Source organism: Onychomys torridus, chromosome 10, assembly GCF_903995425.1.
Source record: "Onychomys torridus chromosome 10, mOncTor1.1, whole genome shotgun sequence".
NCBI classification, from domain to species: domain Eukaryota; kingdom Metazoa; phylum Chordata; class Mammalia; order Rodentia; family Cricetidae; genus Onychomys; species Onychomys torridus.
This window is the reverse complement of record NC_050452.1, coordinates 78,400,179-78,424,773: the sequence shown is the minus strand read 5'-3', so window position 1 is coordinate 78,424,773 and position 24,595 is coordinate 78,400,179. Positions and strand designations below refer to the sequence as shown.

The 24,595-nt window shown below is 45.6% G+C and overlaps 1 protein-coding gene across 2 annotated transcripts; it reads right to left on the bottom strand.

The window, feature by feature from the left end:
• Positions 1-1,872: 1,872 nt before the first annotated feature.
• Coq2 (coenzyme Q2, polyprenyltransferase) lies at positions 1,873-20,701 on the bottom strand. 2 transcript variants are annotated; one of them, XM_036200927.1, is made up of 7 exons: positions 20,401-20,701; positions 14,352-14,518; positions 10,057-10,178; positions 8,397-8,515; positions 7,019-7,152; positions 4,312-4,500; positions 1,873-2,652 (listed from the first exon to the last, which is right to left on the bottom strand). In XM_036200927.1, the coding sequence occupies exons 1-7, from the start codon at positions 20,654-20,656 to the stop codon at positions 2,491-2,493; spliced, it is 1,149 nt and encodes a 382-aa protein (XP_036056820.1). In that variant the 5' UTR covers positions 20,657-20,701; the 3' UTR covers positions 1,873-2,490. The 2 variants fall into 2 exon arrangements, with proteins under 2 accessions (XP_036056820.1, XP_036056821.1); XM_036200928.1 differs by having other exon boundaries at positions 8,397-8,482; positions 20,401-20,700.
• Positions 20,702-24,595: the final 3,894 nt, after the last annotated feature.

The following is a 24,595-nucleotide window of genomic DNA, read 5'->3' as shown; positions in this document are numbered from 1 at the left end:
TCTGGTTGAAGCCAGTGCTGATGGATGTCTAAGCATTTCAAAACTTAAGGGCTTTTCTGTTGATGTTGTTGTTTGAAACAGAAATCAACCAAGATTTAAACTCTATTCCAACGCAGTCAGAATTAGGTAAAATCTAAGGCGATTCTGTTATCTTAAAGTAGAGCAAACATTCCCACCAGGTGTGCGGGTTCTTCCCAGAGGCAGAGAACTGAAAGTGAAGATTCAGGAGGAAGTTGGAGCAGAGCAGGAACCCCGTTGAGGAGGGTGAGTTCTCCAGACTGGGGGGCTGGGGGCTGGTCTTTCACAGGGTGCCTGGATTCCACCCACACACACACCTTTTCCTTCTCTATCTTCCCATCACCTTATCTCCTGAGCCCAGATGGACCTTTTGGCTCGGGGAGATAGCAACCCAGCTGCAGAGTGGGGCTATCTCTCCAGAGTCCAGCTGCTGGACCATCTCTTTCTTTCCAACCTTTATCCCTGATGCCTGTTCCCTGTTAACGCCTCCCTGTGCTGCTGTGGGGCACGTACAGCTGCTACTGTGCGACATCTGCACACTGAGTGTGCAGGAACTAGTCATGGCCTCACTCCCCCAGGCCTCTCAGAACCTGCTGTCATTACTGCCATTCAGTTAAAGCCCCTGCAGCCCACAACCATATACAGCAGTCACCTCACATCCGTCACAGCTGCTTACATCAAGGACAACGTAGTTCGGCTTAATAATTAATACAAAGGAAAAAAACCAAGAGCACAGATTGGAAGAAATACTGGTGGAGCTGGAGATATGGCTCAGCGATTAAGAGCACTGGCTGTTCTTCCAGAGGACCCAGGTTCAACCTCTAGCACCCGCATGGGAGCTAGTATTATCTGGAACTCCAGAACCAGGGGAATCTGATGCCTTCTTCTGGCCTCTGTGGGCCTTGCACACATGTGCTACACAAACGTACCTGCCAGCAAAACACCCATAAATATAAAATAAGAAATAAAAGAGAAAAAAACATACCAAAAACTGGGCTGGAGAGATGGCTCAGTGGTGAAGAACACCGGTCCTGCAGAGGACCTGGGTTCAGTCCCCAGAACCCACAAGGTGTCTCACAACCATCCTTAACTCCAGTTCCAGGAGATCTGACACCCTCTTCTGACCTCTGTGGGCACCAGGTACACACATGGTACGCATACATATGTGCATGCAAAACACTCATCACATCAACTCAAAAATCAATCTAAAGAGAATGAAGAGGAAAACAGGTGGTATTTGTTGGAAGTTAAAAGCTCCTTTGAGAGAGTGACATTTAAAGACCTGCTGTGAGGAAAAGGCAGAAGTTTCACTCTGTAGATGTAAACAGTAGGTGCAAAGGCCCTGGGTTAGGTGTCTGCTCGGCTGAGAGGTAGGTGGGCAGCGTGCCTGTTGTGAGTGAAAATCTGAAGGGTGGAGATGAGATCCCATCACGGAGGTCTGGCAGGGAGTCATATGTGGAGGTGTCCCAAGTGACTGGGGCACTCACTGGAGGTGTCCTGGGTGACTTGGGCACTGGAGGTGTCCTGGGGCACTGGAGGGTGTCCTGGGTGACTGGGGCACTCACTGGAGGGCGTCCCGGGTGACTGGGGCACTCACTGGAGGGCGTCCCGGGTGACTGGGGCACTCACTGGTGGTGTCCTGGGTGACTGGGGCACTGGAGGGTAGGCTGGAAAATGACTTGACCTTAGGTTTTCTGGCTACTTCGATAGAAACATGATAAAAGGGAAACACAGACGAACAAGTTCATTTATGTAATGTGTTGCCATCTTATAAACTGATGGCCCAAATAAGGAAGAAATAAACACACATCAAAATTCCTATGTCAGGGCTGTAATGAGACTCACAAACATGGATATAATAGGTAATAATTTTATTTGCTTACATTCTTCTAAAACATCCAGAACCAGATGGCTTCTCAAATTACAGCTTTGGCAATGAGTAAAGATCACAATAAAAAATTATATGCCCCAACTTATCACAGGAGATTCTTAGAGAGAAATAAATAAAGCATATGGTCATTTTCATAAAAGCCATTAATTTTGATGAGTTACACATTATGTTTTTCCTAAAGTTCCTGGATAAGAACACCAGGAAAGAAGGCTGCCCCAGTTTAAGCTGGGGTCCCCCTAACCCCAGGAGTCCCTGGCTGCTGTGACAGGAGGCATTCGCTAGCTAGTAGCTGCATTAAAATCCAGCAAACACTGTTCACGTGCTTCCTTAACAGACTGCTCATACAATCCAACACTGTGGTCTCGAGCCCAGAGTGGTTTCTAAATGACTATTTGCTAGGATGAAACCCAGAGACTTGGGCATGCTGCACAATGGCTCAGCATGCCCTCGACCTCCCGGCTACAACCCAAGCCGCCATTTTGCTTCTTCGAGACAGAGTCCCACTATGTCAGTGAACGGCCTTGGCCTCAAGATTCTCCTGCCTCTGCTTCCTGAGTGCACCACCAGGTTTAGCTGATCTGCTAGTTTTCTACTCTAACATCTTCAGGGTTTTTTGTTTCTTCAGTCTTGTCTTTCCACAAATTCCCAAGGACGATCCCTATAAACAGGAGTATTCCTGTTGTGCGGTTGGAGGCAAATTTGTCCCAGCAGTCCTCGGGTCTGTGGATATCTACAGTGTGGATCTGAAAGAGAAAGCATGGTGTAGGCAGCACAGCAGTCCATTCAGAGAGAAAACACAAGTCATAGGAAGCTGTTATTACACCCTAATATCTTCCGATGCAGAAAATCCAAACAGTCCTCACAGGGAATCACTCAAGCTGTATTCTAGTAGCTCTGGCTGAGGGCTGGGAGAATGTTTGGAGAAGTGATCCATTGCTATGCTCGGCTCTAACCATAGGCTGGACTTCTCTAAACAAACAAACAAACAAACAAACAAACAAACAAACAAACAGGAAGCACTCCCATGTCCACAACATTCACAGCAGCTGGACACTGCATACATGGCTTTCTGTGATGAAGGGTCAGGATGCAGGTGCTCTGAAATCATTGTAAACAAGCCCCTCTGGCTATGTGACTAAGACAGACATGACACACATGCAAATTTCAAGTTTCAATTTGGGTCCCATCCCAAGACATATATTATGTACATGTCTTGCAAACTTTTAAAAATCTACAATCCAAGCCTTCTGGGCCCAAGCACTCAGGAAGGGACCCTCCATCTGCCTTGAACACATAAACTTGTTGGCCCCTGAAGCTCCACCATCAGGCTCCACCTTTATTCTACATAGCAGTTTCTCAAATGAGAAGTTTGATTTGAGCAGACCAACTCCACTGTGCAGGGTGATGAAATACTCTGCATGTCCCTGGCTCGCACTCACTGAGGGAGACACTCCTAGGTTACTAAGACAACCAAAGATGTTCTCCCCATGTTTCTAAGTCCCTCCTGTGCTCACAGGCGACTGATCCAGAGACTCAGATCTAAGGCCAGCTACCTAGATCACACATGTTCTCTTTCCACACCAGCCCTGTGGATATACCAAAAAGCCTCCTTCAACTCTCCTTCCTTTCTGGACAGGGCCTCACTGTGTAGCTGGGGCTGGCCTTGAGTTCCAGATCCTCTTGCATCCCTAGAGCTAGGATTACAAGCATTGGGTGCCACATGCCTGGCTGGCCTAAACTGTCCCTTTTCTATTGGGATGTCAGCAGACTCAAAATCATGACCTCCTTTACATAGCAAGTTTCAAGGCAGTCAGGGCTGCAAAGGGAGACTCTATCTTAAGGAAAGAAGGGAGGGAGGGAGGGAGACGAGTGGCATGTCTGGCCCTACTTTACTATTACTGTGGTTATTTTAAGGCTTACTAGTTTGCTTTTGGAGTATTCAACTCAACTCACAAGATTCAGCTACAGCTGAAAATTTCTCAGACATATCAGAAATAATTTCAGGAGAATCAAAGGAGAGAAAAAAATCCCCATTTAGATTTATGTTATTTTCTCTAAATTAAGAAGGTTAATTTTATTTTGTTGGTTTGTTTTGGCTGTTGTTTGTTTTGAGACAGTCCTGGCTGTCCTGGAACTCACTATGTAGACTAGGCTAGCCTTGAACTCAGTGCTGTGCCTGCCTCTGCCTCCTGAGTGCTGGGATTAAAGGCCTATGCCACCAACGTAGAAATGCTGATTTTTGGTATGACAAGCTGATGAGGAAGGAGGAGCGGTTCAAGGCAATACAAGCCAATCAGTTCGTTTCAGGAAGTTCCTTGCCTAGTGATCAGTGGTAATTTTGTTTAAATAATGTCCCTAACTTACAGAAAGGAAAACTGGGGAGGATAAGGAAAAGGTCAAACCTGACGAGCCAGGTGGGCTCCCACGGCAGCCACAGCGGCGTAGTAGGGCAGCGTCTGACCACAGTTGGCTCCTGCCAGGCTCAGTGCTCCCAGCATGGCGACCCCAAAGCCACTGAGCCACATCTTGGTGTTCTCCCTGAACAGCAATGCTGTGGACTTCAGGCCAATCAGAGCATCATCTTTCTTGTCCTAATACCAGGAAAAAGAAAGTGCATTTTGATATTTAACTCAGTAGTATGGAAATCACATTTCTTAAGTATTCAACTTGGTCTTTTTTAGTATATTTCCAAGGGCACAGAACTAACTCTGCTCTCTAACCGAAGAGCACATGTTTTAAAGAACACGTAGCTACACCAGAAGCCATAAAAACGAGACTCAGAACAGATCCGTGGAGAACAGTTCCACATACTGTACAATCAGCAGGGCCTCCACGTGCCACTCTACTTCCTGTGACCCCAATATGACCTGGGATTAGACTTCTACATTAGGAGTAAAGCTCACTGCTTATATTTTAATGTAATTTATCTTACTTTTGAGACAGTCTCTCCATGTAGCCCTGGCTACCCCGGAACTTGCTGTGTAGACCAGGCTGACCTCAAACTCACAGGGATCCTTCCCTCTGCCTGCTGCGTGCTGTTTAAAGGCGTGTGCCACCACACCTGGTGTGAAGTCTATTTACAGAGCTCCGTTCCTCCAGAGTTCTCAGTTCTCGGTTTCAGTCTGGCTGCTGTCACAGATGCAGGAGATGCTGCTCTCTGCATAGCCACACCCACCCACTTTCCTCTCTGCCCAGCTGACTACTCCCTTCATGCAGAGCTGGGTGCTGATGATTCTCCAGCTCTTCCTGTAACCATCTCCTGTAACTACCACACGCACATCCACATAGAATAAGTAAATAAAACATTCATAAATACATGCTGACTAGACACACAAATAGTAACTAATTGTGGTGGGTAATGTATCACTTCATATGCACCGACTATAAACAATGTTTATCAACTGCACTTCAGTGAGGCTGGCAAAGGTATAAACATAGGTCATGGATCAAGAAAGACAACAACGCCGGGTGGTTGTGGTGCATGCCTTTGATCCCAGCACTCAGGAGGCAGAGGCAGGCGACTCTTTGTGAGTTCAAGGCCAGCCTGGTCTACAGAGCGAGATCCAGGAAAGTCGCAAAGCTACACAGAGAAACCCTGTCTCAAAAAACAAAAAAAAAAAAAGAAAGACAAGAGGCATCCCAAACCACACAAGAGAACACTAAGAGAGCTGTAAGGACGTTTGCGCCTCAGAGTAAACACTCCTTTAAAACAACATTTATTTAATTTATGCGTGCATATTTGTGTCCGTGCATCTTCCGTGTGTGGGTACCGTGGAGACCAGAAGTGGGTATCAGACCTCCTCTCCAAGAGCAGCCATCTCTCCAGAACCCCTGAGACACTGTTCTTGAAATTACTCCCACACTCATATGTATGAAGTGTTAATGGTGAGAATATTATGTATAACTGTCAAAACTCAGTAACAGCTTTGTTTACCAGAACAGACATGATATTTAAAACTGTGGTGCTATTCTAAGTCAAGGACTCTCAGGTGTGCTCAAGTGACAGTGACAGAGAATGGATAAAAACAGGGGGATGGCCAGACGTGACGACGGCTGTGCCTGGGACCCAGCATTTGAGGCTGTGATGAAGGGCTCAAGAGTTTAAGGACCGCCTTCTGTGACACTGGGGGGGCACAGAGGTTCCCAGCGAGATCTACGCAGCAGAGCTGCACTAGGGGATGGCTTGACCTTGTGCGTGGTCTCCAGATGTCTGGAAGGGTCTGAACTTGGCTGTGCTGGGGGAGGTCTTCTGCCCCGCCCCTTGGCATTCCTATAAAAAGCCCTTTTGAAGAGACAGAAGGGGCTGGTGGATATTGATCCAGGTCCTCCCGAAGCTGTCCTGTGTTTCTGTCTATCTTCTCCACACTATCTTTCTATCTAAATATTTCTGATCCCTCTCTCCTCAAGAATACCCAGGGAAAAAGTAGGGGCTGGCCTCCCACGACACATGAGACTGTCTCAGAAATGATAAAAACTAAACTAAACAAAGGAAATGCTTATTAGCTCCACAACTAAAAGTCTGCCTAGTACGGTGATTAGAGACATCGACTGAGGCACAGAGCAACAGAAAGCGCAGGACACGGGGACGGTCTGGGCTTGAATCTCGGCTCTGCCCCACTGCCCATGGGACTGTGGGAAGTGACTTATCTATAAAACGGAGACAGACAAGGTCCTTTCTGTGCAGTCTGTTAGGAGATTAACTCAGTGTTTGTGAAATATTTCAGATGGTGCCTGGAACATAGCAAATACTGTTTAAATGCTTGTGGAGGAAACAGAACAAGCCAGTTGAATTACTGAGTGTAAATGTAAAAATGAACAGAAATAAGGGGATCTGGGGATGATTTTTTTTTTTTTTTTTTTAAAGAGAATGATGACTTTCCTTTTTCTCTCTTTAAAGTCACCGAGCAAATCTGTAATCCCATCTTGGGGAGTAGAGGCAAGAGAATCAGGAGTGCAAGATCATCCTTGGCTAAACAAGTTTGAGGCTAGCCTGGTAACATGACATGTTGTCTCAAAAAAACAAAACCAAACCAAACAAAGAAACAAAAACAGTTCTTAGAAAACAAGAGCAGCGAAACCAAAGTTAGGAAAAATGTGTCATTTCTTTACCTGATGGGCATAAATAGTATCATATATCAGTGTCCACATAACTCCGGAGAAATAAAGAGGCAGGCATACAGCCGGGTCACAGGAACCCTTGACAGCAGACCATCCAAGCAATGCACCCCAGTTAAAAGTCAACCCTGCAGTCAGTGAGACAGGACGGGGGGGGGGGGGGGGGTTTAGAATGCACGTCAACAGGAGCATGGGGGGCGGTGAGAAGGGGAGGGGGGGCTGCTGCTGGACACCTCTGCCTACAAATCTCTCGGACCTGAAAGGCAGTGTCTCACAGCACTCTGCAGAAACCTGTTCCTTTCCTTACTGTGTCTGCTCCCCTTGGAGCACCTTCCTCTACTGAGAAAGCGCCTCTCTGGGGTCCCTCCACAGCCATGTCTGCCACACTGTACTTCAATGACCTGCCTATCTGTTGTCCTCTAGCTCCAGAAAAATGGTGACTGTGTTTTCGTCACATTTGTCTTCTGAGTACCTGATGCGATTCCCGCACAATGCACAAGAAGGACTCAATAAACGTTTAGCGTAACTACACCAGCTTTAAGGTATTATCTTGAAGACAGATGTTGTACTCCTTCACCAAGAGTCCCAGACCCTTCGGAACATCACTTCTGAGAGACTTCCAGTGAGGGGTAACTGTTCCGTCACAACTGTTCCACACGTCAAGTCCTCACTACTTCTAAAAGCTTTTTGATTCTTTTATTTACTGGAAGAATGGTTCACAGATTTCGAATCACCTTAGGAGTAGTTTAGAATGTCCTAGAAATAGGACAGAAAAGTCTGGAAGGAGTTTCTGACCTGCCCACCTATGTATCTCCCCCTTCTGGATCTCCTGTTCATGGACAAACACTGTCTGGAGTGTTTGCTCTGTGTAATGCTGATGCTGGGCTATACGTAGAGATGTTTTTTAGTCACTCACAGTTTATGAATGGAGAAATAGAGAGGCTGCAAATATATTTTTGTTTAAGTTTCATAGAGTGGGAGCTATCAAAGCCATCAATTTTAACCTTTGTCTACAGAAGTGCTTGCTACCTCACTCCCAAATTCCTTAGGATACCCTGACCAACCATCTTTTCATGACATGTCTAGAGTTTTAAAAGGCACTTCAGAAAAATAGTAATCCTGATAATCTTAATAAATAGGTAAGATTTCCTAACCAATGATAATAACTAATTAAATTCCTTTAAAGTCTGAAAATTTGAAAATTTATTCTTTGGAAAACTTGATGACTGACCTGACATTCATAGACACATAGTCAGTCAGTCAGTCAGTCTCTCTCTCTCTCTCTCACACACACACACACACACACACACACACAGGATATAAAAGCATGGCGGACAGTGTGAAGGGAAATGCTTTACTGTCTCAGTCTTACCCAAGGCTAGCTGAGGCCAAAACGTGATTCTTTTCATCAGTGGGTAGGTGGCGACAAGAAGTAAGGAGGCTGCACCCATGGCTATACTGGAAACAGGAGCAACAGGATCAGAGGCATCACTAGAAAACACGGACGGCACTGACAGCACGGTGTCCTGTCTAAGCACTGTCTCTGTGGCGCTCTCCCCTGGAGTCTGACTCTGCCTCCTATGGAGGATGATTAGGAAGGTACTTCAGATGTCACAAGACAACAGCCGACATGCGGCTCTCACGCCTGGGCACCGCTGTCGGTGCTTCAGTTCTGTCAGTTACTCTGGTCTTCGCTAGGGAGCAGTTCCTTCTGCACAGAGGAGACGGAAGTGCAAAGACATTAAGGAGAGGACTGTCGGTCAGCTCATCTGTGGGAGCAAGGTTTAAACCTTAAAGCAGTCTGGCTCCAGTGTGCCACCAATTTAAACCACCATGTACTATGAACTGTTTGCAAACCTTAAGGTGTGTGTGTGTGTGTGTGTGTGTGTGTGTGTGTGTGTGTGTGTGGTGTGTGCGTACAGGTGTACGCATGAGGGACGAGTTAACTTCAGATGTGACCCTGAAGAGCTATACCTTTCTTTCTGAGACAAGGTATCTCATTGGAACTCCGGGGCAAGCCAGCAAGTCCCAGAGATCTGCCTGCCTCTGCCTCCCCAGTGCTGGGATTACAAGCACACCCCAAAGCCTGACTTTTTAAAGTGGGTGCTAAGGATTAAATTTAGGTCTCATACTTAAGTGGCAAGCACTTTACCAAGTGAGCCATCTCCCTAGCTCCTGTGTGTCTAACAGAGAGCGCATCAGACCAAGGAGACTCCCTTTCATACATAGCAGGCCTTACTTCTTAAAAAAGAGAAAACAGCCGGGCAGTGGTGGTGCATGCCTTTTAATCCCAGCAGTCAGGAGGCACAGGCAGGTGGATCTCTGTGAGTTCCAGGCCAGCCAGGGCTACTTAGTGAGACCCTGTCTCCAAACAAGCAAGCAAGAAAGAACGAGAAAACAACCACGGAAATGTAAGATGTTCTGAGGTCTGTCAAAGTTTGTCTAACAGGGCCTGGCATGCAACCAGGCCTGCTCTCTACAGAGCAGCACCTTTGTGGGCACTCCCCCTTTGTGCTCTCCGTACTCATGAAGTACTTTTCAAACAGCCATGTGATGCTGTGTCTATCTAGATTGACCCAAGAACGGGTCCTCAAATCTTTCTCTTCTCCTATCTATATTAGTTGCAGACTCTGGGAAAGACACAGTTCTGCTTTGTATTAACTGAGTCTAACCGCTTCTGTTTCAGGGCATTCAGTGGTTACATGCTGTGAAAGTAAAATTATACAAGTGTCTAAACAACGATATATCGTTGTTTAGACACTTGAGACCCTGGGGATGAGCCTTGTGTCCCACAAGGAGCAGCTAGAGCAAATTCTAAAGGAGCTTCAGAATCAAGCTGGTCTTCTCACTCCTTTGCTGAAGCTTTCCTGAATCCTAGAGTATGGTGAGTTCCTTTACTCTTCCTAACCCATGGATGCTTCACAAGAACCAACAAGCAGATTTGTAAGAAAGGGAGAGAAGTCTACTTTACCTCCATTTTCCATTCCGGAGGGGATATTATATATGTAACTGTGACACCACACCTAACGCACCTGTAGTAGTTCAAACACAGGAGGACTCCCAGTGCCAAGGTCAGCTGTCCCCCAAGGAAGACGAAGGACTGGAAGGTTGAAATGTCTCCAGCAGCGATTGGGCGATTTGCTGTTCTTGTAACCTCAACACAGAAAAATAGACACCTTAACCTCATACACCAACTCAATTGTTCATTTAAGCATTGATTAATAGATGGGCCACAGGCTAGTGAGATGGTTCAGGGGTTCGGGCTCCTGCCTCCAAGGCTGATGACTGGAGGTAGACCCTAAGACCCCACATGATGGAAGGAGAAAAGCCTCCTCTAAGTTCAACTCTGACCTCAACTCACATGCAGTGTTTACTTAACCCCATATGTGCTCATACAAATAAATAAACGTCATTTTAAAATTAAAGTGGGGGCTGGAGAGATGGCTCAGCAGTTAAGAGACCCTGAGTTCCATTCCCAGCAATCACGTCACAACCATCTATAAAATAGGATCCAATGCCCCCTTCTGGTGAGTAGGTGTCCATGCAGACTAAAGCACTCATACACAGAATACCTAAACAAAGAAACCATTCAAAAACATATATATATGGGGGGGGGGGGGAGAGAATTGGGCGTAAATGTGTAAAGCGCCTTTGTAAAGTGTAAAGAGCTTGTGACCCCATCCCATCCCCAAACACAGAGTGCCTTCCTGAGCTCGATGCTCAGCCACTCAGCTCAGCACATGCACAGGTCCCTTGCACAGGAAGGTGACACCATGACAGGAGTCCTCAGGAGAGGGAACTCCAGCAGGGAGCAGGCAAGGCCGGCATCCTGTTCTAAGCATGGGAAGTACTAAATCAGATGTGAAGAATGATGAGCTGAGTCTGCAAGTGGGCATGTCTTTGCCATGCCTGAATGGGTCTCTGATATCAGACTGACTATGCGGAAATGGTAAATTTGCTGGGGGAATGTGGACAGCGCTGTTAAACACAGGAATCCTGACTGCTGTTCTCCACCCCTCCACCCCCCCCCCCCAAAAAAATGCGACTATACTAAATTCAAACACAAACAAAGAGAGTATAATCAAAATTTTCAGTGCTGTCAGAAATCAAGAGCTTTAGATCTGGAATTAAAAAGCCTCACATCTGAGACAACATTTTAAACCTATTACTTACCATACAATCATTTGGATGGTAAATTATTAACTCAGTATCAAAAACAGCAACCCACTTGTCATTCCATACATCAGCAAGTTACTTACTATTCAGTGCATGAAGCAAGTCCCGGGACATAAACATGTCCTTATTGATGGATAACACTTTAGGAAACTAAGGTAAGGACTGCAATTAGGCCAAGACTTTGATCTCACCCTTTAAGAGATAGATGACATTTTAACTCCTCGGGCGGCAAACACCATCATGTGAGACACCTGTGCTTTGTTGAGCGCCAATACACAACCCAGGCTCTCAGAGAAAATGGAAAAGGTTGGCTGGCCTGATTACTTCTTTTTTTTGTTTTTGTTTTTGTTTTTTCTCCCCCCCCCCCCCCCAGCTGAGGACCGAACCCAGGGCCTTGCACTTGCTAGGCAAGCGCTCTACCACTGAGCTAAATCCCCAACCCCCTGATTACTTCTTAATGAAGCTTGCTCTCTGAGATGACTGCATTTAAGAATAGGGCTGGAGAGATGGCTCAGCAGTTAAGAACACTGGCTGCTCTTCCAAAAGACAAAGGTTCAATTCCCAGCACCCACATGGCAGCTCATAACTGCCTGTAACTCCAGGTTCAGGGGATCTGACACCTTCACACATACATGCAGACAAAACATGAATGCACATGAAATAAAAATAATTTTTAAAATTATATAGAAATCCCATATAGCCTTATCATCCTTTCCATTAATGACATCCTGGGAAACCATATGCAACCAGAGTTCTGTAAGACCCCGACTCCCAGCTCTCCATTTCCCTGTGGACAGCTGCTCCCTCCCTCCATCGCTCCTATTAACTCATCGTGAGAAGCACATGAGTGGTCCTCTCAGGTTTGTCTTTTCTCTTGACACCGTCCTCTGGGAATTCACCCACACTGTTGCATGGGGCATTTATTTTGTTGCTGCTGTAGTTCTTCCAGAGCATAAATGCACCATGCACTGTTTACTCACACAAGAAAAGACAACTGGCTTGTCCCAGTTTGGAGCTATTACAAGTAAAGCCACTACAAACATTCACATGTAAAATGTCATGTGAACGTAAGCTTTATTTCTGTGGGATGAATGCACAGGTGTCCCCTGAACTGGATGACGGTGTGTGCCTACAGTAAAACAAACCAGGTTCCCAGACTGAAGGACGGCTGTGTCCCCGAACCCTCTCCACCAGCAGCGTAAAGCTGTTCCTGTCAGCATTCCGTGCTGCCCTTGTTTCTCATTTTAGCCATCTTGAGGGGTTTGCAGTGATTCTCTATTACAGTCCAAGTTGGCATTTAAAACAAAGTTAATGATGTTAAAACACACGTTCTTATGGGTACTTGCAATCTCGGCATCTTTTTGTTGAGATAGCTCTGCTCGTGTATTAACTAGATTTTATTTAGTGTTTGGTTCTGAGAGTATTGTATACTGATGTCCTGGTAGGTATGTGGTTTCAAAATATCCACCAGGTCACACTTTAGTTCTCTTAAAGGCCTCCAGCACGTCTAAATGGATTCTGGTGAAGTCCGATGCAGCACTGTTTCTCTTTATGAAGTTTATTTTCAGCATTTCTCTTCCACTGCATTCAAGAGTTACAGACTTTAGTTCAGTGTCTGACTGTGACACATCTGATGCATAGTACTGTGGATTTGTTGACCATGTTGACAGGCACTCACCTTCCTGAAAATGCACTCACACAATGCACACTATACCTTTTGGCAAATTTTGGACATTCAGCTGTTATTTCTTACTTGAAACCCAAACATTTCCTGTGTCCCAGGAGTCTAATCTCATGTATTTTTATTATTTTATGTACATGGTGTTTTGCTTGTGTGTATGTCTATGTATCACATATGTGCCTGGTGCTTACAGAGGCCCAGAGAGAGCGTCAGATCCTCTGAAACTGGAGTCACAGATGGTTGTGAAGTGTCATGTGGACATTGAGAACTGAACCCAGATCCTCTGGAAGACCAACCTCTGTTCTTAACTACTGAGCCATCTCTCCAGCATCATTTTATCCTTGGTTTAGTTGGGTTTTGTGGGTACTTGGTTTTGGTCTGTGCCAATTTGTGTTCCCAGCTTGCTGGCCTCTTCAGTCCCAAGACTGAGTGAGACATGTAAGGCAAAAGTAACACAGAGAACTAATTCCCACGGCCTTCTGGGGCTCCTGAGGCCCTGCCACCTTTCCTCTCCAGCCTCTTTTGTTGTTTTCTATGCGACAGCTGGAGTTCCAGTTGTACTTAGTGGGAAGAAAAAAGGGAAAGATGTCTAGTCCGCCTTCCTGGAGAAGTGAGACTAAGAAAAAAAGTTACAGTGTGGGACTTCTACATGCTTTCTAAGGTAGATAAAGCAACTTAGTCAGTTGTTACAATTTTTCATTTCTTCTTCAAATTCCATACCTCCTAAATTCAAGTCTTAGGTTAGTTCTGAAGGTAACTAAGAACACACTCCTTTTCGGATATTTACTCTCAAATGCTCACATTTATAAACAAGCACACCGTTCCTCACACATGGCATGGAGGTGCTTCATCACGGGGAGGGGAAAGGAGAGACAAATGTACAGTATAATATATTTTTGTCTCACAGTAAGAGGCCAACTGCAGTAACCAAGAATAAAATAGGACACTTGTGAGAAGTATGTTTTAGTGGAAGAGTTCTTGTGATAACACTGGGATAATTTAAAGCTGACACACTGAAGGGAGGTCTGGTATTTCCACTTTGTAGTTTTGGGCCAAGGCAGACTATGGTACTGGAGCTGAAGAGCAAACTGAGGACAGGGCTTGGTGGAGCCAAGGCTAGTGCCTGCCCCAGTCCTTCCCACTGAGACTGACTTCCCAAGCTAGTGCCTGCCCCAGTCCTTCCCACTGAGACTGACTTCCCAAGCTAGTGCCTGCCCCAGTCCTTCCCACTGAGACTGACTTACAGAACAGCCTCAGCGCAAAGGCTGACCTATCTTCCGACATGGAAGGTTCAGGGTCAATTCCAGCTGTCGCGCCTGCCTCTAACTTCTCTACCCTTGGCTCTTACACTTTAAGTACTTGTAGAACTCCAGTGCACCTCCTGCCCTGCCGCGGTGGATCGTGTGATGTCATCAGGGCGGTCTGCGGGAACGAGAGAGAAGCCTTTCCTCCTTCCCAGGGTGAAGCTACCTTTTTATCGAAGTCACGGTCCCACATGTCATTAATAGTGCAGCCCGCTCCACGCATCAGAACAGCCCCAGTGCCAAAGAGTGACAGCAGGTACCAGTCGGGAAAACAGCCTGGTTCAGCAGCCAGACCAATGCTCCAGGTGCATGGCAAGTACAGCAGCCAGGTTCCTAAGCAAAACCAGAACCACACGTAAAAACAGAAGGGGCACATTTACGACAGATACCTGCTTCATCTGCCTAACCAGTCTTGGCTTCGGCTGCTGCCACAAACACCATGACCAAATGCAACCTGGGGAAGAAGTGTTTATTTGGTGTGACCATCCCCATCATGGTCATCACAAAAGGGAGTCAAGGCCGGAACTCAAGGCAGGAACCTGGAGGCAGGGACTGACGCTTACTGACTTGCTCAGCCTGTCTTCTTCTATCACCCAGGACCATCTGACCAGGATGGCACTGACCCCAGTGGGCTGGGCCCTCCCACATCATTAATCAAGAAAATGTCCCAGGCAATCAGATAGACACTTTTCTCAGTTGAGGTTGCCTCTTCCCAGATGACTCTAGCTTGATTTGTCAACTCAAGTTGACAAAAACAACCAATACCTGCTCCCCAAAAAAACTCAAGTACACAGCACAATCACCACACCCAAAAAGTATAATCAAAGTAGAACACCTGACAGGTCAATGCTTAGAATCGCAGCACTGGGGAGGCTGGGCAGGAAAACCAAGAATTCAAAGTAATGGGGTATGGTGGCACATGTCTTTAATTACCAGAATTTCCTTAATCCCAGAGGCAGCAGATCACTTGGCCACATAGCAGGTTCACAGCCAGCTGGGGCTACATAGTGAGACCTTATCGCAAGAGTTCAAGACTGGTCTGGTCTACATAGCAGGTCTCTGTCTAAAACAAAATAGCAACTTCTCCCTAAGAAAAACTGGAAAAATAAGCCACATGTGGTGGTGCATCTATCCTCTCTGTACTCAAGAGGCAAGGCAGAAGGGTCAAGTTGAAGGCCAGCCTGGTCTACATATCAAGTCCTAGGCTAAAAAGGGCTACATAGTGAGACCCTGTCACAAAAGCAAAATAAAGCCAACCAACCAACAATAACAACAACAACAACAAACCCACCAAATCAAGGGAAAATAAATCTGTAACTCAAATTACACTAAGTATTTACCCTAACACATAAAAAACACATAAAAAGCTCCCAGAAGACCTGTGGAAAAGTTAATCCTAATATGAAAGTGGAATGATTATGTCTTTTTGTTTTTGTGCACTGTGAAGTCAGTGTGGATAGGGACTAGTCAGAAGAACTGAAGGGAGATCATTTGTGGTGCCCTGTAAAGACTTCAAGAAAGAAAAAATGTCTGTTTCTAACTGTCCTTATAAAAACTGCTGAGACCTAAAAAAAAAAAAAAGCTCCCAGAAACAGAAAAGAAAAAGATCAGTTGTACAATTAAGAAATGGGGGCTGGAGAGATGGCTCAGAGGTTAAGGGCACTGGCTGCTCTTCCAGAGGTCCTGAGTTCAATTCCCAGCACCCACATGGTGGCTCACAACCATCTGCAATGAGACCTGGCACCCTCTTCTGTATACATAATAAAATAAATCTTTAAAAAAAAAAAAAGAAAGAAGTGGACAAAAGGGGCTGGGGAGACGGCTCAGCCATTACAAACACACCTGCTGAAGTCAGTAAAACATTCCCTTACTGTGGTCAGTACAGTCTGCAGAGACGGTCTTTCAAGAAGGGCTCCTGCAGTCTTTCTGTCCTGTACCATATGTACAAAGAGGGCTAGATTTTAATGCCTAACCAATAAACTAGATGAACTTAAACTAAATGGAAGTATATTACACAGATTAGAGGCTTTACAAATGACCTTTGATATTCTATTTCTAAAATGGAAGTCTTTCAACTAACCTTTGTGTATCTTACCTGTTAAAGTCTAAAGGGTGTGTAGACTTGTTTTGTTTGATTCAGGTCTTACTGTATAGTCCAGGTTGGCCTTGAATTCCCAGAGATCCTCCTGCTTCAGCATCCTTGGTGCTGGGATCATGACTGGCTTGATAGAAGTTTTACTTCCAGATTTAGGGATGTGAGAGGCAAAGGGCCAGGTGGTGTACACCTTGATCCCAGCACATAGGAGGCAGAGGCAGGAGCAGTCTGCATTCAGGACCAGCCTAAGCTCCACCTCGAGACCATGTCTTAACATCCAAAAGCTGGAATGCCCAGCTCAGTGCTAGCGTTTGACTGGCATGACCCAGGGCTCTGGATTATTTTACAGGAAAATGGTCAGATTAAAGTCCCTAGGATGTTTAAGCTGTGTAGAGAGCAGAAAAAGCAACAAGAGACCCTCAGATAAAGCCCCGAAGAAGTGGCCAGCTCAGAGCCTGAATCCTGGTTGCCTTGGGCAGACACACACTGAGAATGCCTTATCTAAACCACGAGCAACAGGTAACATTTACTGGGTGCTCACAAAGTATTTGCCAGCAGTCTAAATCCTCAACAGCATGTCCTAAAAAAGTATTACTCATAATGTGGCAACCTTAGAGATGAAGGAACAGAGCGAGGCACGTAAAACAATTGCTACTGTATACAGAGCTCACACGGGACGGAGGTGCAGCTGAGGCCAAAAAGAGAAACTACTTGTCACTATTTGCTTGGTGCAGCTAGAAATGAAGTCTCAACTAAACAGTCTTAGGCTACATACTACCCAGAGCACAGTGTCGCAAGGCCTTCTTGGCCACAAGTCCACATGATGATTATGAGCTCACTCCTTAAAGATGAGGCGGCTCTTGCAGACCGAAATGCCAGGAGACCACCACTTGTAAGGGGGCAGACACTAGACCTAATGTATCTGAAGGCTTCAGTCTCAATTTCATCTGAAAACAAGGAAAAAGAACATCTACCTCATTGAGTTTTAATGAGATGACAATATTAGGGCCGATGATCATGAAAGAGAACTTGGAGCTAATGTGAGCTACAAGTACTCTACCAATCTACAAGCAGAATGGACTAGCCAACCTACATTAAGATGCATAACATACATAAGTATGGCTACAGCTCTCTCTAATCTTTAACTTCCAAAGTAATCATATAGTAAGTAGTTCTTGAGCCTGTCACATGAAGCACAGGTCACAGCACAGAATATGAATTCCAGGCACAGGGTTCGGGAGCTTTCAGAAAACACTTTTGGGTCTCACGAGAAACAAAAAGGCACAAATTCTCTCTATTACACTAACTTTAACTGCGTGGTCTGAAGGAGAATGTCCCCTACAGCCTCTGGCATCAAACAGGTGGCTTCAGTGGGCGATGCTGTTGGGAGGTTTAGGAGGCACAGCCTTGGGAGACAAGGTGTCACTGGAGTTTAAAGACTCCGCCATTCAGTGTGCTCGCTGCTCCCTGCTTGTGCCCCCGATGTGAACTCTCAGCTTCTGTCCAGCCACAGCTTGCTGCCATGCTCCTCGACATGATGGGCTCTTACCCTCTGGAACTGCCAGCTCAAATAAACTTTTTCTTCCACAAACTGCCTTGGTCATGGTGTCTTACCACAGCAATAGAAAGGTAACTAACACAGGGACTGAAAGACAGAGGGCATAAGTTACCCAAAGCCACCTGGTTAAGATGGAACTCTAACCCAGCAGTCTGGCTGAACCTTAAGTCAAAAACTCTTACTTCTCATACCTAAATCTCAACGCACACGGACATTCTACTTCTTCTGCCCTCCTGATTCCAGGAGCATTCTTTCTGTCTTCCCTGTGACACCTTCATCCCTTATGGTTACTCTGTGAAGAAAGGTGTGGAGGTGGTGAAAAGCCAAACAGGCCACAGACAGATATGTTCATTAAGAAAGGGAAAACTCTCTGGGAGAGGAAATAAAATGGTCAAATTCTGAAAGGGATGGGCAGAACAAAATGCCTATGCAGACTAAGCCTATGATTCTCTAGTAGAAAAGGAAAAATTTGGTGGAAAGAGTGCCCCCTGGTGAAACATGAAATAATCCAGGTTGTCTGGTGAGTAGCCTAGTGGTAGCCCAGTGGTACTGAGCTTGCCTTGAGTTCCACCCTAGGACTGGAAAACAACAGAACTTTGTTACTCCCTTCTCAAAAACCACGAGGTCTATGGTCTATGAAAGTAACAAAATATAATACCAATATAGTAAAACAGTAACTGTTTCACTATCTTACAAAAAGAGAATTATAAATATTAAATCAGAAATTCTGTCAATTACTGTTCCTGACACATGGTAGGGGCCCAAACCATTTGTTGTGTGAATTCTATGCAGTAATCATCTTATTTAGCATCAAAACATGCAAGCCAGTATACTTAACACATATAACTATAAAGACAATTTTCTCTAATCCCCACTTCTGAATAGTGATGAATGCTAGCTAATAAAGGCAGTAATAGTGCCCTTTATATGCAGGCACGACTCAAACTATTTATCATGGTGTAGATGGATGTTAAGGATAACCTGATAAAGTCAACATCAGCACTTCCCTTTTATAGCTAAAGAAACGAGGGTGTGGAGGGAGACAAGGAGGGATTTAACCACAGTCCCTCCACTGAATGGAGTAAAGGCTCAAAGAGGCCCTGGCTCTCAACTTGGCTCATAACCATCTTAGAGTCATGTTACATGGTAGAATGCACAGCCACTAGAATAGTGATGTTTACCTGTGCGAGCAGAAACAACGGCGGCTGCTGAGTTGTCCCGTAAGTCTATCCTGCAGCTCTGTCACCCAGAATCTAAGAACGGGATTATAAATTGCTTGTGTAAACCCTGAATTACACAACACTCTAGTAATGGCAGGCCAACCTTTCATTTATAGGCTTTTGTACTTTAATCTCTGATTGCTAAAATTCAGCGAGCAAACATCTAGAATATCAGAAGGCCTCGAGTGTGGTGCCCCTCCCATACTTGGTCACCTGGAAGGCTGAGGCAAGCGATGGAGCTTGAGGCCAGTCTGGAGGACAAAGCCAAGTCCTAGTCTCAAACAAAACAAAACAAGGCATGGCGGTGCACGCCTGTAATCCAAGCAACTGGGAAATGCAGGCAGGAGGCCAGAGTGCATAATGGGACCCTGTCTGAAAACAAAACACTGAAATCCAATAGGGACACTTTGGGGGTTCTGGGTAGGAAGAGGAGGAGTAAACAATCTGGATGCACTTCCATACACTGAACTCTACCTATCAACATCTAAATTAGCTAACAGTCAGCCTTGACTACTTCTCTGTCAGCCACTTTCTCCTGTCCAGCCTGTCTCCCATTGTTTTCTAGACCTTTCTGGTGTTGAGGGTCAGGATCATATTCTTAATACACGTCATGTTTTCGTTTAGTTTTTGTTGTTGTTGTTTTTTCATACTTTCCTAAGTCATCAATTGTCTCTTCAAACCAGAAACATTCTTTGAAAGCTGGTAGTTTCCCTAGCTTTCTATCACTAAGGCTGAGTAAATTCATTTACTACTTCTGGGCTGTGCTTAGGAACGCCTCCGCGCATATGGAGCTGATATTGTATCACAGCCGTCAATAGTGCGTAAAGTTAGTAACCGATAAGCACTATGATGAGGAGAAAAACAGACGGGGTCATAGAGAGAGGTGATAGTGTCAGTCTGACGGTGACAGGCAATCCGGAAGCGCGATACTGGCTGCATCAAATGCACTAAATCTTCGTAAGCCGTGATGCAGGAAAAAAGCCCAGTACCAACACTTACGAGGAGCCTCGCTTTCTTCAATACTTTGAGCCTCTTAGGCCTTATAGGATTGGAGGCAGAATCGAAAACTAATGAATGCAGACATTCTGCAAAGCTGCAAATCACCAAGCCTGGGCTTCGAGAAAGCAAAGGCGCGCTAGATGACATCTGAATAGCTTCAGCGGAACACGTCTATCGTGGTCACTGTCCGCCTCCGGGTGTCAGGGCTCTGAGCGTGGGACAATCTGCGGGTTCCCGGCTCAAGTCCTGACCAAGTCCCGACGGGCCTGGCCCCACGGGGCGTGCAGCCGCGGCCGGGTCGCTAGGCAGCTGCAGCGCACGCCGCCCAGCCCGCCTCACTCACCGATGGGCTTGTCCAGGCGCATGAGCCGCAGGTAGGGCTGCAGGGGGCGGGGCGCCGAGTTCACCACGGCCGCGGCCGACAGGCTGAGCGCGCGCCCGCGCGGCGCCCCCGGGGCCCGCTCCCGCCAGTCCCGCACGCCCGACGACGCCGCTGCCGTGCGCGCCGGGGCCAGACAGAGTCCGCGCGGGCCGGGCAGACACGCCGCCGCTACGGCCCGCAGGCCCGGGGCTAGCCCTCGGCCCCGCAAGCCCAGCATGGCGCCGAGGCTGGACGCCGCTCCGTGACGTCATCCCACGGCGACGTGCCGCGGGCGGGCGGGCATGCGCAGTGGTGTCGAAAGGCTGTTTTCCTGGTAGATGGGTAGGAGGGTCTTTGCCGCGCGCGCGAGGTTACCTGTGTATATGTACGTGTGTGTGTGTGTGTGTGTGTGTGTGTGTGTGTGTGTGTGTGTGTGTGTGTGTGTGTGTGTGTGTGTGTGTGTGTGTGTGTGTGTGTGTGTGTTTTTTAGGCTGCCTGCATGTATGTGCAGTACCGTGTATGTGTGTTGTGCGCATGTGTCAGGTTGCCTGCATCTATGTGCATCTATGTATGTGCATCACGAGCATGCCTAGTGCCCACGGAGGCCAGAAGAGGGCGTCGGATCCCCTGAAACTGGATTTTATGGATGATGGCTGAGCCATGTTGTTAGTGGGAATCTAACCTGGGTCCTCTTCACCGCCGAGCTGTCTATCCAGCTCCAGGTTTCTTAATGAACTCAAAAGGGTAGTATTTATTTATATCCATATACAACTATATGGAATAGTTGTACCACAAAAAAGAAAGCGTAAGTCCAAAGATATTAACCACATCCGTATGTTCACTTTCTAAAGTTAAAAGGAAACCAAGAGACGAAATTCAATCATATAAACTCAGATTTATCTGTTTGTTTATTTATTTATTTTGGAGCTGAGGGTTGAACTTCGGGCCTTGCGCTTACTAGGCAAGCGCTATACCACTGAGCTAAATCCCCAGCCCCCAGATTTATTTTTAATTAAGGAAAGTTCTTTACTGCAGGGAAAACCTAAGTTTGACGGTCAGCCAAAAAGAAAGCAAACAGCTTGACTCAAGAACGAGTTCATGGCACCCTTAATTGCAGCCAACCCTTCCTTGCGTATTGCTAGGCACCAGGCACCTGGTGTGTGTTATCCCGCTTAACCCCCTCATGACTGGCTCTCGGTAAATTGTCCATCTGGGTTTTGGCGTTTTGAGATGGTAATGTGTCCTTTTAGGCCCCTTTCCTTAAAGCCTGCGCAGTGTGCAGTGGATTCTGTGATACCTGAGTAACAACCGGTTGGTGGCCTGAAGCGTGAAGAGAAATGCAGCATGGGGAGTGCTGGCCTTTCCCTTGCTTGCAAGACTGAGGGCCAGACTGCAGTCTGGGAGCCGCTGCTCATCTTTGATCTTTAGACAATCCAGTGTCAGTCACCAGTTACTTACCAGTTGAAATCTGAATTCTCTACAAGTTTGCAGCCTTTGACACTCTTCCAAAATGTCGCCTCCATGTTGTTTATTCTTTTTGTTTTTGGAGCTAGGAGTTCTTTTTTTTTTTTAATTTTTTAAAAATAAATCTTATTTTATTATGCATAGTGCCCTGCCTGCACATATGCCTGCAGGTCAGAAGAGGGCGCCAGATCTCACTACAGATGGCTGTGAGCCACCACGTGGTTGCTGGGAATTGAACTTAGGACCTCTGGAAGAACAACCAGTGTTCTTAACTGCTGATTCATCTCTCCAGCCCCAAATATTTAGCTTTCTTCCTTCCTTCCTTCCTTCCTTCCTTCCTTCCTTCCTTCCTTCCTTCCTTCCTTCCTTCCTTCCTTTCTTTTTTTTGGGGAGGGGTGGGTTTTGATATAGGGTTTCTCTGTGTAGCTTTGCACCTTTTCCTGAATCTCATTCTGTAGCTCAGGTTGGCCTCCAACTCACAGAAATCTGCCTGCCTCTTGCCTCCCGAGTGCTGGAATTAAAGGCGTGCGCCACCACCGCCCAGCTCTTTTTTATTATTATTATTATTATTTTAAATTACACTCATGATATTCATTAATTACACTCATGATATTAATTACATTTGTGGTATTCATTGATTACATTCGCAATATTCATTCAACAATTATACTTATAATATTAATTCATTAATTGTATTGATTTACTACATTCATGATATTATGTCCTGATACTACTGTCCATTTGTGGGACTTTTCCATCTCACAAAACAGAGGTTCTGTAATTAGGAAATCATTGCTCTATATTCCTTAGGAAATCATTGCTCTATATTCCTTTCTTCTCCATCTTGAGATAATGGGAGACAGGAGTTCTTTGTGCAGCTCTGGCTCTGTCTCCCTTGGTGCTGGGATTAAAGTAAAGGTGTGCGCCACCACCTCCCAGCTGCTGTTTATTCTTAAACTCCCTTTTAGGTAGCAGAGGCGCCCACCATGCCAAACACAGAGCACTTTTACACTGGCACACTATTTCCAATTGCCTGTAGCTCCCATCACAATACTTAAAATTCAAAAGGCATTGCGGATGCTTTCTTTTCTGTTTCACAGGGAAAAGATGGTAAGGCTATTTTTTATTTTGCTTCATTATTTTATTCTATTATGATGTAAAAACCCGTCAGCTTTTTTGACTCTCAAACCCATTTCGATCACCTCGTTCAGTGGCGGTATTAGAGAGGAGAGAAGAACCTCAAAGAATAGTTTCTAGCATGAGGCTGGCGCTCAGGAGTCACCCGCAGCTCTCTGTCCTGTTCTCTCAACCCCACAGAAGTGTCCAACCTATTGCCATTGTGACATGATGGTCATGGCCTTCCATGGGATGTGTGTGTGCATGCACACACGCAAAAAATAAATAAATAAATACATATAATAAATGTTGTTGTTTTTTTTTTTTTTAAAGGAGAAAGTAACCATTTTTGTTTCAGCCACAAAACTCACATACCCTGACAAGTTTCATCCCTGGACATTGATTTTGTTGTGGAGATGTTATGAACCACAAGGATGAAATAAATGATGAAAATCATTGGAACAATGTGATATAGTGCAGATTAAAAGCTAACAGGTACAGGGCAGACAAGCATTCCCCTAAGGAAGCTTCAGAAACTTTAGTATTACTACATATAACATTCAGTAACAACCGTGAGCACTGGTCTTCATACAACCACGCTTTCTTCATGTAACTATCCACAATGAGTAGCAGCTTACCAGCAATTTATATTGCCTATGCTTCTGCATATGCCTCTAAACTTTTTTCTTTTCTTCCTTTCTAAAATTTATTTATTTATTTATTTATTTGTTTATTTAGGCTGGCTACACCTTATATCTCTGGCTGGCCTGCAGCTCTCTATGGAGACCAGGCTGACCTCAAACTTACTGAGCTCTATCTACTCTGCCTCCCCAAATGCTGGGACTAAAGTAAAGCACGTGCTACCATGCCCAGCTGCCTCAATAATTTAAAAAAGATTTTTATCTAGGTGTGGTGATGCATGCCTGGGATTCAAGCACTTGGGAAGTGGAGGCAGAATCAAGAGCTTGGGTCATCCTTAGCTACATGGGAGATTTGGGGCCAGCCTGGGCTGTGTGAGACCTGTCGTTTTTTTTAACAAAGTTATATATATTTATTATGCCAACATGCTTATTTATTTGCTTGTAGCTGGTGGAAAGTGTGTATGTGCCTGTGTATGTGAGTGTGTGTATTTAAGTCAAACATGGGGGTCCTGGGGGTTGACCCAAGGTCATCAGTCTTGGTGGTAATCATCTTTACCCAAGGAGACATGTCTCAACAAAATAGTAAATTAAAACATTTTTTAAAAGAAGTAACCTATGTCAACACAAAACCACAACTCTTACCTCGTATGGAATGTAAGTTTATTCTTAGCCAGAAATGAGTGACCATGGCTCAAGAACATGGATTTGGATTATCCCCAAACTATGTCTCAATGTAAAAATAATGAAACAGAACAAAAGGAGGTAATAAATCAAGGAATTTGATAAATGCATGGGTGGTGATGTCATACAGATGAGTTACAGCAGAGTGGGGAAACTCTGCTGTAGGTTGTAGGTGGTGTCCTATGACACGTCGTTCTGGATCGAGGAACTAAGTGAATGCACTCAGGTTTTATGTGATGGTTGGAAGGACGATAGGTCATATGCAAAGGTTAGCA